This window comes from Alligator mississippiensis, chromosome 2 (assembly GCF_030867095.1).
Source record: "Alligator mississippiensis isolate rAllMis1 chromosome 2, rAllMis1, whole genome shotgun sequence".
Classification (NCBI taxonomy): Eukaryota; Metazoa; Chordata; order Crocodylia; family Alligatoridae; genus Alligator; species Alligator mississippiensis.
In genome coordinates this window covers 64,211,703-64,224,023 of record NC_081825.1, presented here as the reverse complement: position 1 = coordinate 64,224,023, position 12,321 = coordinate 64,211,703, and the positions used below count along the sequence as shown (strand labels likewise).

The 12,321-nt window shown below is 42.4% G+C and overlaps 1 protein-coding gene across 5 annotated transcripts in view; it reads right to left on the bottom strand.

Moving 5' to 3' along the window:
• Positions 1 to 12,321, bottom strand: part of TUSC3 (tumor suppressor candidate 3) — a 324,556-nt gene that overhangs the window by 74,461 nt on the left and 237,774 nt on the right. For all 5 annotated transcript variants that reach the window (XR_009459776.1, XM_059721780.1, XM_014594993.3 and 2 more), the window contains one exon: positions 11,602 to 11,665. Coding sequence is in view for 4 of the 5 variants with exons in the window: in XM_059721780.1 (XP_059577763.1) it covers positions 11,602 to 11,665 (64 nt within the window). In the remaining variant the exon portion in view is untranslated. The remainder of the gene's footprint in view (positions 1 to 11,601; positions 11,666 to 12,321) is intronic.

Sequence of the window (12,321 nt, the reverse complement as noted above, 5' to 3'; positions counted from 1 at the left end):
AACTCTCTAACCTGGCAAGAGCCCTTTCCCTTCCCAGGCTTGCTTTCTTTCCAACCCTCACAAGAAAGTGAGGATATCTTGCCAGTAGCTATGGCCATTCTATCACCCCCTCTGGTTTGGCAACGTACTCTTTGAACACCCATTGGAAAGCTGGTTCTGCTGCTTGTTCTTCCCTGAAGTTCTCCCCAGTTATCTCCTTCAAATTGATGCCAGAGTAACTGCCCTCTGGTCCTGGGGTGCAACCCCTCTCCATGGAAGCTGTCTTCTAATTCTTCTCTCTCTCTGGTTGCGGAACTCTCTCGCCCCTTTGGCCCCTGGCTTGATCTAGGACCTCGTAAAAATATGGCCAGCATCACCCCAATACCCTGCCCCAGACCACACTGGAGCTGTGACTGTCTTGAAATGGACCAGGGCTGTCCTAGTTGGAGTTGACAACCAGCTCTGGCCCCAGATTCCTCTGGAACAGATTCAAGACCCCCGGTGCTGCCCCAGGGTCTGGAGCTGACAAGCAGATGACGGATGTCTTTAGTTAGTTCTGTTAGGCCTTGCTGTCTTAAATTCACTGAATTTGTCAAACATTTTGATACATTCTTCAGTTACCAGGATCTTGACCTCTTCCTTCTTTTCATATACTGATTCTGGTAGTTGTCCGGACATAGTTTACTTTTTTTTTTAATAGGAGTGAAGCAAAGCAGAAAGCAGTTTCAACTTTTCTCCCTCTTCCATGACTAGCTTACCTTCTCCACTGAGCTCCAGACCCACAGATTCCTAGAACTATCTTCTTTAGCCAACATATTTGTAGAACATTTTGTTATCATTTTTAAACTTCTCTTGCCAGCTCTTCCTTTTTTTTTTTGCCTTTCCTTTCCAGATTTTTTTCCTACATATTTGTACTATTCCTTAGTAAGTCGTCTTAGTGACACACAATTCTTACTGTTGCCTGTTTGTATTTCTTTTCTTTTCAGATAGCTAAGCAGGTGTGTGTGCAATCATAACATATTCTTTTGATACTTCTTACCCTCCCTCTGAATTGTAACAACTTGATGTGTAGTGGGTAGAATTAAAAAAAACCCATAAAAGAAGTGTAACATCTCAAACTCATGGAGAAATTGAATATTTATGATTACAATTTTTTTTTTCTTTTTGGAAAAAATATTAATTCGGGGGGGGGGGGTGTTCTAATTTTCCCTTCTACTATGGAACAGTTCCTTCATGAAATTCATTTGTGCTGGACTGTGATGGCGGCTTCAGCATCCTGGGTTAAGGCCTCTTTGCATTTCCAGCCTCTAATTCCTCTAACATTTGCCCACATAGCCTCAGGTCTGTACACCTGGATAAGCAGGATTGTTTCCTATTCATTAATATAATTCAGTGATGCTCAAACCTTTAGCCTGGCATGCCAAATGAGGGGCATGTGAGCCAGTCCACAAGCCGGATCCCACATGCCAGGGTAGGCATGGGGCCCCACACCACCCCTGCCCAGTTCCATGTGCAGGGTTCCAGCCCTGCATCAGCCCTGCAAGGCAGATAACATGGCGCTGGGGGCCAGATCCGGCTCATGGCTTCAGGTTGAACACCCCAGTATAACTTATTGGGACAAGAAAGCCATGTTTATAAACACTGTCCACAACAAAGTACATCAATAGAAGAAGATTTGCTAAGAAGACTATGTAGAGAAACAAGGATTTGACCAAAATGTGAATATTACCTCAAACACAAAGCAAGATAATCTTTGTTGCCAAGCAGGCTTTTTTCCATTCTAAATATTGAGACTATTTTTGGTGTAAATGGTAGTAGTATCTGTTTAGTGACCTCATTATTCCTGGGATGATGTGGGAATTTTTTGGAAAGAAGTCCCCTTCTGTGATGTGACTAAGCCTTTCAACAATAAGGCTAATTGCCTTTCAGTGATAGGACTAATTTTTCTGATGTTATGACATTTCTTTGTTTTCATATAATGTTTAATAGTTTTGATTTGATACCCTAAAAAAGAGAAATAAGGACATAAGGAGAGAGAATCCTGCACCTTTTTTGCTTGGAGAAAATGATGATTTGTTTTTCTCCAAAATTTACCACTGAATCAGGTAACCATACTGAAAACCTTAAACAGAAAGAGAAGAGTGACAGCACTGAGATTAGTATGAGCAAGAACATTTCGGAATAAACTTGTTGATCTATCGAGGGGGATATGATTTCTGCCCTGCAAATTCATGGAAAAGCAGGAGCTTAGGTAATTCACAGAAAACATTCATAAACGCCTTGAAGTGATACCATAAGGCAGTGGTTTTCAATCTTTTCAGACTCAAGGCACCCCTCTAAAAATGCTAGTAAGCTTGAGATTTCACTCAATTTTTTGACTACTGAAAAATATAGCATTTTTTTTCTGTTGCAAAGAACTCAGACAGACCACAACAGGTTAGAATGTTTTCAATGCCATGAATTCCTTTTTGAAATCTCTAAGGGCATGTCCAGATGACTCCGCACGTGTCTCTTGTCCCACCTCAAACCCTTTGAGATAGGTCAAGAGGCATGTGCGGGAATGAAAAAACATTCCCTGGGCTGCAAGTTTGCAGTGTGGGGAGAAAATCAGACCTCCTGCGGTGGGACCCGGACCAGCCCAGTGTGGCTCACTAGTCCGGCTTTGCACCAAAGCAGGTTGCAGGCCTCTGGGAGGCACGCATAGGAGCTGTGTCTCCCAGAGCCATGTGACCCACTCCAGTGCAAAGCTGGATTAGTGAGCCGCACTGGGCTGGGACAGGTCCCACCATGCACCACCTCCCTGCAGGCACAGCAGGGAAGGCAGTGCTGCTGCCAGAGGCAGGACCCAGAGAGGCACACAGGGACAGTGTGCGAAGCCCAGCTGGGTCCTGGTGGCCCTGGGGCCACTCTGCATGGGACTGGCCAGGCCAGGCAGCATGAACGGTCCCAGGGTCGGCAGGACCCAGCTGGGCTTGGCGCGCTGTCCCCAAGACCTGGGACTTGGCAGCAGCGGGGGTGTGTGTGTGTGTGTGTGTGTGTATGTATAGAGTGCTCTTTTGTTTTAATTATGGAAGAACATGGATTTTAGGGTCTTTTTAAAGATGGATTTGGGATGCTGCTGCAGCAGTCTAGCTGGCACAAGGGGTAGTGTCCCCAGATACCAACTGGCTGGGCCCCAGGAGGTCTTGAGAGTGGGTAGCCCTGAGCTGCTTGCCAGGGCAGCTTTTTATACTGATGGGGGCAGCACAGGTGCTGGCCCCAGGGTCTAGCTCCCCTTGGCTGCAGATCTAGGAGGAGCCAGGCAGGGTTATTTTGCCCAAGAGGCACAGTTTGCTCCACAACAAAGTTTATGTCCGAGTATGCGCGCTGAGGCAAAAATAAAAGAAATCTCTGCCATGGAAAAGGCATCACAGGGAACTGGTTTAATTGTAAGTCTTGGTGGTTAAAACAATAGAAAATCATTAAAGGGAATGAAGGAGGAAAAAATAAGAAGATTAACATTATTGCAGTTGTGAGAAAAAAAATCTCACAACACTGCAAAAGCTGAAGGTTTGAAACAGAATGGTACATATTAGGCAACAGTAAAAAAAAACAAAACAGAGAAACAACAACACTATCAGCAAAACAAAGTTTTTGAAGGTGACCAAGGGTAATTTTTCAGACAGAATCAGAATAAAAGTGTAAAAAATATAATGATAAGTTAACTAAGTTTGATTGATTTTTTGAAAGAACTCTAGGAAAGGAAGACACCATATAATACTTTGGCAAAGCAGACTGAAAAAAAAAAATACCATGACTAGAGTGGTGTGATTAATCAAACTGAAGTGCAGATCACGGATAATGATGAACAAAGAATACTGGAAAAAATACTTAACTGGAAAGCACTAGGACGGAACGGAATTCACAATTTTTGGTTAAGAGGTTATTAAATGTACATCCTCAGCTAAGATACATACAGAAATTCTAGGAAAAGGTATACCTAGCTGGAAGGCATAAATGAGGGACTGTGCTCATTAAAACGAATACAGGAAAGGACACAATTTACATTAAAAACTTAAGACCCATGATTTGCTTGCTAATGATATGGAAGCTTCTTACTGGAATCATTAGCAAAATGCTGACAAATCATGTTAACATGAAGTATATAGAAGTGATATGGGATAAAGGATGATCTGATGATATGCAAAACTATACTGATTGATGTCAGAGAGAAAACAAAATAATTTTCCTACTGTGTTGGACAGATTACCACATTTAATCATTTCATAGATTTCATAGACATTAGGGGCTGGAAGGGACCTCACGAGATCGAATCCAACCCCCTGCCAGAGGCAGGAAGTCTGATGGTGTCAAATGATCCCAGCAAGATATGCATCCAAATGCCTTTTGAATGAGTCCAGAGTAGGTGCTTGCACCACCTACTGGGGGAGTCTGTTCCAGATCCTGGACACTCGGACTGTAAAGAAGTATTTTTTTATGTCCAGTCTAAATTGGCCTTCCAGAAGTTTGTGGCTGTTAAACCTACTTATCCCTTGGGGAGCACTGGTGAATAACCGTTCTCCCAGATCCTGGTGTACCCTGCTTCTATACTTATAGAAGATGAGGTTTTCCCTTGCATTTAACATGTGGTAAAAAGCCCCTTGCCTTACAATGAAGCATGAGGCAGTGGAGGGGGGGGGGAGGGTGCGAATGAGAGAGGGAGGAGATGAAAAGGGGGCAGGAAGCTGATGTGACTCTGGCCTCAACCTGGGATTGGGGCTGGAGCTGAAGCCAGAGCCACAGCTGCCACTTGCCTCCCCCACTGCCTCTGCACACCCTGCAACTTCTCCCCTGCAACCCCTGGTCTCCCCCCCCCCCCCCCCCATGCTGTTTCTTCCTCTCTCTTTTCCTCTCTTTTGCACTCCTCCTTACCTTTGCTTCATGCCAGCAGGCTCTGTCCCTGCTGCAGCCCAAGGCATAGAGCATGGCTTCAGTCTAGCTCTGTAGCAGCAGTGGCACAGAGCAGGAACTGCTGTCCCAGCCTGGTCTCAGAGCAGCAGACCCAGCTCCCTGCTGGTGCTGCTACAGGGCTGGGATGGAACAGCAGTGCCGGCTCCATTCCAATGCTATGGGGTGGGCTGGAGCTATGCTCTGTGTTCTGGGCTACAGCAGAATAGAAGTCTGCTGGTACAGAGCAAAGGTAAGGAGAGGGAGGGGTAGTGGGGCAGGTAGTGGGAAGAGAATTCAGTGGGTGGGAGAGATGGGAGGAAGTGGGATGGGGACCTGAGGCTTTGAGTGGCAGAAGCAGCATGGAGAGGGGAGTAGGGTGAAACAGGAGAACAGAGAATTAGGACAATCTGAGCCTGTGGGGTGGGGGGAGGGAAGGCACAACGAGGGTAAGGGGGAGGTGACAGGAAGCAGGGGGGCAAACTGCCTGCTCCTACCACCTCCCCCCCACAGTCTGCCCTACCATATGCCTCCCACTATTGCCTTTTCCATTGTCTGTCCCCTGCCACCTGCCCCATTACTGCTATCCTCATCACCTCTCCCACTACCAGCAGTAGTGGGGGTGGGGGGGGGATGAATTTAAGATTATGCTCTAATAATTAGATTTCATACCTGGACTATTCTAATCATTTTTTTTTAATTCTGTGTGTAGAATCTAATTATTCAGGAGTTGTCTAACATTCAGGGTCATCTTGCATTTGAATAAATATGGTATGTAAATATATATAGTACTGAGTCCCATGAATGCATTATATTAACATTTCAAATGATGAAAATACATTTGTTGGTGAAATGTATATGGAGTAGCTTAGAAAAGTATGCAGTTGGACAACTATAGTAAAATACTATGTGAGGTAAGACTACAATGTGGGATTTTCTCAAGTAACACCTTGTTATATTCCTATTTCTGTTTTCTGCATTTCTTAAGTTATATAAATAACATTTATTAAGGAGAGAATCCTATTTCATATCTATTCTTATATTGATGACAAAACTACACGGCTAGAATATGGTTTAAAATAATTTAATTAATTATTAAAACCAAAAGATTTTTTTCCCAAGAAGTAAGAATGGTCTTGGGATAAAGCAGATGCATATCTTTATCTTAAGATACTAAAAACATCCTGCCCAAATATTGAAAAGAACAGAATCTGACAATAAAAGGAGATATCATACTACTGAACACTAAGGATTTACCAAGTTTTTATACAGAAATGAGGGAGACATTACAGAAATTACAGAAAGAATACTTAGAGGATTATTAAAAACCTTTAAAAACAAAGCTCAATTAATGAAACAGAGATAAGACTAAAGCTATATGTATGGCACTGCAGTTACATAGTATTCTGTTGGTTCATCTAGTAAACTGAATGAAGACTTGATGCAAAGGCAGTGGGCAGGATGACAAGCAGGAAATTAACAAAATAAAATGTAATGAGCATAAACTCAGATATGGACAGGCATCTTCCAAGAAGGATGGAGGAAAAGGACTGAAAGCTGTTGAAGATCTTGTTGAAGAGCTATTGAAGATGGCAGGAAAAATTAATGGGCAATAATAGCAAAATCTTTGAGAGAGAGAGGATGGACCGACTTGGATTTTTGATAAAATTCCAAAACTAACTAAAGGTTATACTCCTGTGGAAACCTTGGGATGACAAGATAAAGAGGCAGAAATGAACAGAAAAAGAAAAACATGGAGAGTTTTTCAAATTCGTGTTTTAGGAAAACAGCTGTACGAGATATGTTAAAGCTAAATTATCTGGTAGGAAAGATATTAAGTCCAGAATGCAGGATGTGTATCCAAGCAAGAAATCACATTGTAAATACATGTACCAAGTTGGCTGCTGTATAAAGCAGGGCATATTAAAATCAAAGTATCATGCATTAGGGCTCTACAGGAAATATGAAGTATAAGTTACGAAGTGTTACTACCACAGTTCAGGGGAAAAAAATATAGAAAAATAGGAATATTAAAATTGTGGGATGCTTCTTTTTTTTCTAAGAACTATATAGTAAAAGACCAGATATGGCAAAAAGGAGAGAGGAGAATACTTCATCATGGGCTTCTCTTTCCATTTAAGGAGAATATTACATTTAAAACACAAAAGATTGCAAAAATAAAAGGTCAGTTATAGCAATAATTGTTTGGTGATGTACAAGAGACACGATTGTTCAAAGATGGCTAGCGAGCTATATATCCTTTTCCACTGACCACTCAATCAGGATGGGATACTGGTATAAATACCAGTTTGGGAGAATGGTTGCTAGCTAACTCTGGAAGATGAAATAGTTACCTGCCTGTCTCCTTTGTTAGCTAACATATATTTATGTGCTTTAGGAGACACCTAATACCATTCAAATTTTATTCAGAATGAAGCCCCTTTAACGGTGCACACCCAAGTTACCTGTCTGCTATGGCATGGGGGGCAGGGCTGCACTTAACTTGGCCAGCTCTGTGCCAACCAGAAGGATGCCTCCGATTTGCCTGGAACCCCAGGGCAGCAGGCCAAAAGAGCACCAGAGACTGGAGCATGGGGGAACAGCAGCCAGGATACTGGAAGTGGGTCTGCCTGTTCTCACCCCTGCTAATGGGCCCGGGGATGAGGCGTGTCCTCCCTGGGTAAGAGGACACTCTTCCAACTGTTGGGGAGTATGAGCTGGTGTGTTCCCTACAGCTGGATGCCCTCTGTGTGGCAGCTGAGGAACCAGCTGCCTCTCTCTCAGTTGGGACTTGTGGAGAAGCTGTGAGTACTTTTTCTACCATGAACACCCAAGAGACACCATTGGAGGGCCTTCTGGCAGGTGGAGCCAAGCAGAACCCTACTTGTGTTGCAGCAAGGGCCAAGTGCTTACCCAGGAGCCCATACTGAAGGACCTAAGCCCAGAGGGGCTCAAAACAAGTGGCTGCAGAAGGCCTGCTAGGGGGAAACAGAGGAAGAGCCTCCCCAAACAGGCCCCCAGATAGTACAGGCCCATCAGGAGCATATGAGGATAGGGAGCATGCCAGCAGGTAGCTGAGGGGAGCATTGGCCTCACATAGGCATGATAGCGACTGCTGTGAGGCAAAGCCAGACCTGGCCTGGTGCCAGATCAGGAAGGGGCCCGCTCAGTGAAAACGTCTCGTCAAGAGGCAAAAGGGACCCAAGAGTGGGGACAAGAGGGGTGCACAAGGCACAAAGCAACCCATGCCTCCCAAAATGGGGAAAGGCTTGGGGCAGCAAGACATCAGTGCCCTGCCTGGCTGCCAGGTCTGAACCATTTGACCATATCTGTTTAGTTTTTCCTTTTTGCAAAACCAAAGGCAGTGGTTGGATCCACAGAATCAAGCCCCAACAGTTTCCCTCCAGGGAAGAGCAAGTAGCAACACACTCAGCATCTTAGCAAGAGTGGCAACAACACTCAAGCAGAAAGTGGTGGGGTGTAGGGGAGGAGGAACCCCACAGAAGATACACCATGATCACACCTGGCCTACAGAGAACCACTGTATCACCTCCAGGTGAGTCCAGGTTTACCTATAGGAAAATCAAGTCATAGCGGGTGAGTGGGTTAGGTGTGACATGGCCCCAGTGATGCAGAGAAAACCAGGATCCCTGCTACTGAGCCACAATCACATTATAGGCAGTGAGTACAGACAGGTAGTTACCTGTATTGGTCTGAAGTCGGGCAGAAGGCAGGGCTATGAATTTGATGGCTAGAAAATAATGTTTAAAGATCTGCTTTAAGAACTGGCTTGTAAGTAGAGTAGATACTGTATTAGAACAATGGTCCAGGGGAACAGCAAGGGTTAATTTGTTTCTAAAAGTCTGTTTGTGACAAAGAACCATGTTCTCAGCCTTTTAGCGGACACTGTGTCTGAAGCTAACAGACAAGCAGGCACATATATCCTGGGAAATTGAAAACATGCAAAAGAATGTGTTGCTGAAAATACATGACAAAGATAAGGGACCCTGCAGTACTGGCATTAGGTCACAGTGACCAGCCCTGGGATTTCTGGTTCTGGTGGAAGGACCAAATTAGGAGGCCAGGGATGCCCAAATTAAGACGCCAGTAAATGTCCAAATTAAACGTATGCATGTGATGGATTTGTGGAAACAAAGGGTGCCTATATACATGCAAAGAGGCTGCTCTGACGCACTGTAAAAATGGAGTCTGCTGGAGCATGGTAATTACTGCACTCCATCAGGCTCCAGTGTCATGTGTATCAGTGTCCCTGCACTGAAAAATTGTTCAATGAGCTTTTTTTAAAGTGCCCCCACTGTCATTTTTAAGTGCAGGGATGCTGATATACATGATGTTCTTGGCCCTCAGAGCTGCTCTAATTTAAGTTGCCCCCCTCACCCCAAATCCTGGAACAAATGTATAAACACCCAAAGAATTATGCTGACAGAACAGAATGTGGACGGTATGATGACCACAGGGATACCAATCAACAGTACCCAGAAATGAAGAGTCACCAGGAGGAAAAGAATACAAAAGAAGGGATTTATAGAACAGTGGGGGGATTCCAAGGCCACCGTGGGCCTTGGCCCTCAACCTCCAAGACTTCTGACATTCAAGCAAAGAACCACAGAGTGATGCTTGTGTACTGGCCAGATGTACTGTCTCTCTGTTGGGAACCCTCGAATGGGTAGATAAGTATGATTGGGGGTTTGGGGTTATTTTGTTTGCCTGCAGTACTCCTCTCTGCTATCACTGTGTATCAATAACATTTTCCTATTATCAAATGGAAGAAGTTGTGGTCAGTCTGAGGGTTTCAGTCTGCTCAGAACAAGGTATCAGGACTGGGTCATAAACCTAGTACCAACTATAGAAGTTTATGCATTTCTGGATGATTTAATCTCTAAAGTGCCACTCTGCCCTGCCTTTTGCACTATCAACGATGAAAAATTTGGCAACTGTGATGTCTTATGGATACTCTTTGGCATAGCAAAGACTTGGGGCAGCATTATATAGTCTGCTCTGATGTTTATGAAGAGCTATCTAGCTATAATAATAAGTTTTTCCTTTCTACTTGCAGAACTTTTCTTTTGGTGTGGTGGGAATAGAAGGAGTTTGTTTGAGAGCTATTATACCAAAGAGACCAGAGGATTAGCCTTTCAAAGCTGGAGTTACTCATCAGCTGAAGGAAAGGAAACAAAGCAATAAAATTAAGAGAAGCTACCAGTAAAAACCACCAGCAGCAAAATCATAGTTAAAGGTCTTAATAACATGGTCTGAAGGAATTGAATTGCCAACCTGTTCCATCACATAGGCAGAATTTCTGAAGTCGACAACTCTGGATCACAGATTTGTTATGAATGAGGGAAAAGCTAAGCAGAGACACAGATAAAAACTTTGTCTTGATGTAATTTTCTATTTTCATATTTCAGGTATATTTAGTCATTGACAAACCCTGAGTGGCACATTCTTTATTATTATTTTTTTTTAAATGCCAATATAAGTTTAGAAAATGGTAATGTCAAAATGCTGCCATCTCTTCTAAGTGGTAACATCTCAACTTGACGGAAGGTTAATTATGACATTACAGCCTGATGCAAACCACGTGAAGCCAAGGGAAAGTTTCCATTGACTTCAATGTAATTATGATCAGAGGTACAGTAAGATCTCATAAGCAGCAAAAGTCGATGCGATTTCACTACATGAAGGGGAAACAAGAGGTGGAGAAGCCTTTCTGGGGGTTCAATGCATGTGGGATGAGCTGCAAGCCTGAACAAAAAAAAAAACACCTTTAAAAGGATTCAGGGAGTTCTGAAGGGAGTACGGGCAGGTCTAACATCAGTGTTAATCCAGAGACCAAGCTCCCAAAATTTGTTGGAGGTGAGAGGGAAGTAATTATGCTTCCTAAACATGAAGCTTTGGCAATTGCTCCACAATCTGATAAATATGATTTATTTCTCTCTTTTCTCCATGGAGAAGAAGGTTAACTATGATCAATTACATAAATCATATTTTGTTTTCACAATAAAAGTTTCACAATAAAAGTTGGAGGGAGCTGGGGTTAAAGAAGGCACAGAGGCTTTGTATTTCTTTTACATGTTATTATTAAGAAATATTTACAAAGATCTTGATCCAATTCACTCTGAAGATGGTGAACTTGTCTCATCATCGGCCCAAATTGGAATTGAAGCAATTTTGCCACTGAACTAGTAGGCAAAATGTTTTGTACAGGTACGTTTATGTAATAATGGCATACTTACATAATTAGGTGTTCATTTTCTAAATCAAAGTATGTGAAGGATCATTTATTTTAATAAACTAATTCTTCAGTTTGAAGATTATGTTTTCCCTAGTGATCCTATCAGAGATGACAGCTGAGATGAGAGTTATAAAAATAGTTAGTAGTGGAAATAAATACATAAAAAACATTTTTGGCTCTTGATGTAAAGATATACAAAAATACTAACCATCCGCCTGTTAAAGTTAGCAGGTTGAGAGACGCATATTAGGGACCAGCAGCAACCTCAGTTCCCAACAATTTTAACAATACTTGGTCTCTGGTTAATCACATAGTAAGTAAGCCAAATGTGCAATACCTGTTTAAGGCTTCAGTAGCATTCACTGTTAAGAACAATTTCATTTAATAGCAGACTCTGCTCTTGCTTGCCTTTTTCTATTCATTACCATTCTGAAGGATACTCAGTAGTAGTATAATATGTGATTCTGCAACAAATTGAGCTTGACTGCTCCCATGTATGTAACTCTGTAAAATAAAAAGAAAATATATAAAAAAAAATCATTAAGCTTTAAGAACACTGAAAATGGAATGATTATTATTTGTGTCTATTAAAATAAAACCTGCCTTGCAAAATGGTGCATAAGCAATAAGATATTTAAGTATAAAGCTAGCATGAAAAGCTAAAAATACTTAAAGCGGAGTTAATATGCAAATAAATATAATATGCTAGAATGACCATGCAGATATTGTAAATCGCACATAGTTAAAATCTGATTTGTATTTATGTCATATTTTTTCTACACTTCACAAACTGAAAGAGATTTCAAGTTCTTCTTAGAAGTAATAGTTTTGAGATACTGCCTAACACTGTTTTTAGCCACTGCTTTGTTGCGTGGGGAGATGATGGGATTAAGGATGTACTGAAGTATGGCTTTATTAAAAGTTCAGTGTTAAAGCATGCCAGAGGGACCTAGATTGACCAAATTTTGGACAGAATTTGCAAAACCTGGGAGATGTTGCCACTTATATGCCTTTCTATCACAGTGAACTTTAGAATATCTATGTGATTCCAATCATGAGGAAACCATCTGTACTCCTCTGAAAAGCACCTATTAGTATGAAGATGATAAGAGGGCAATCACCTTTAATGTTGATCCACAGCTGTTCTCCCATTGGGTCCC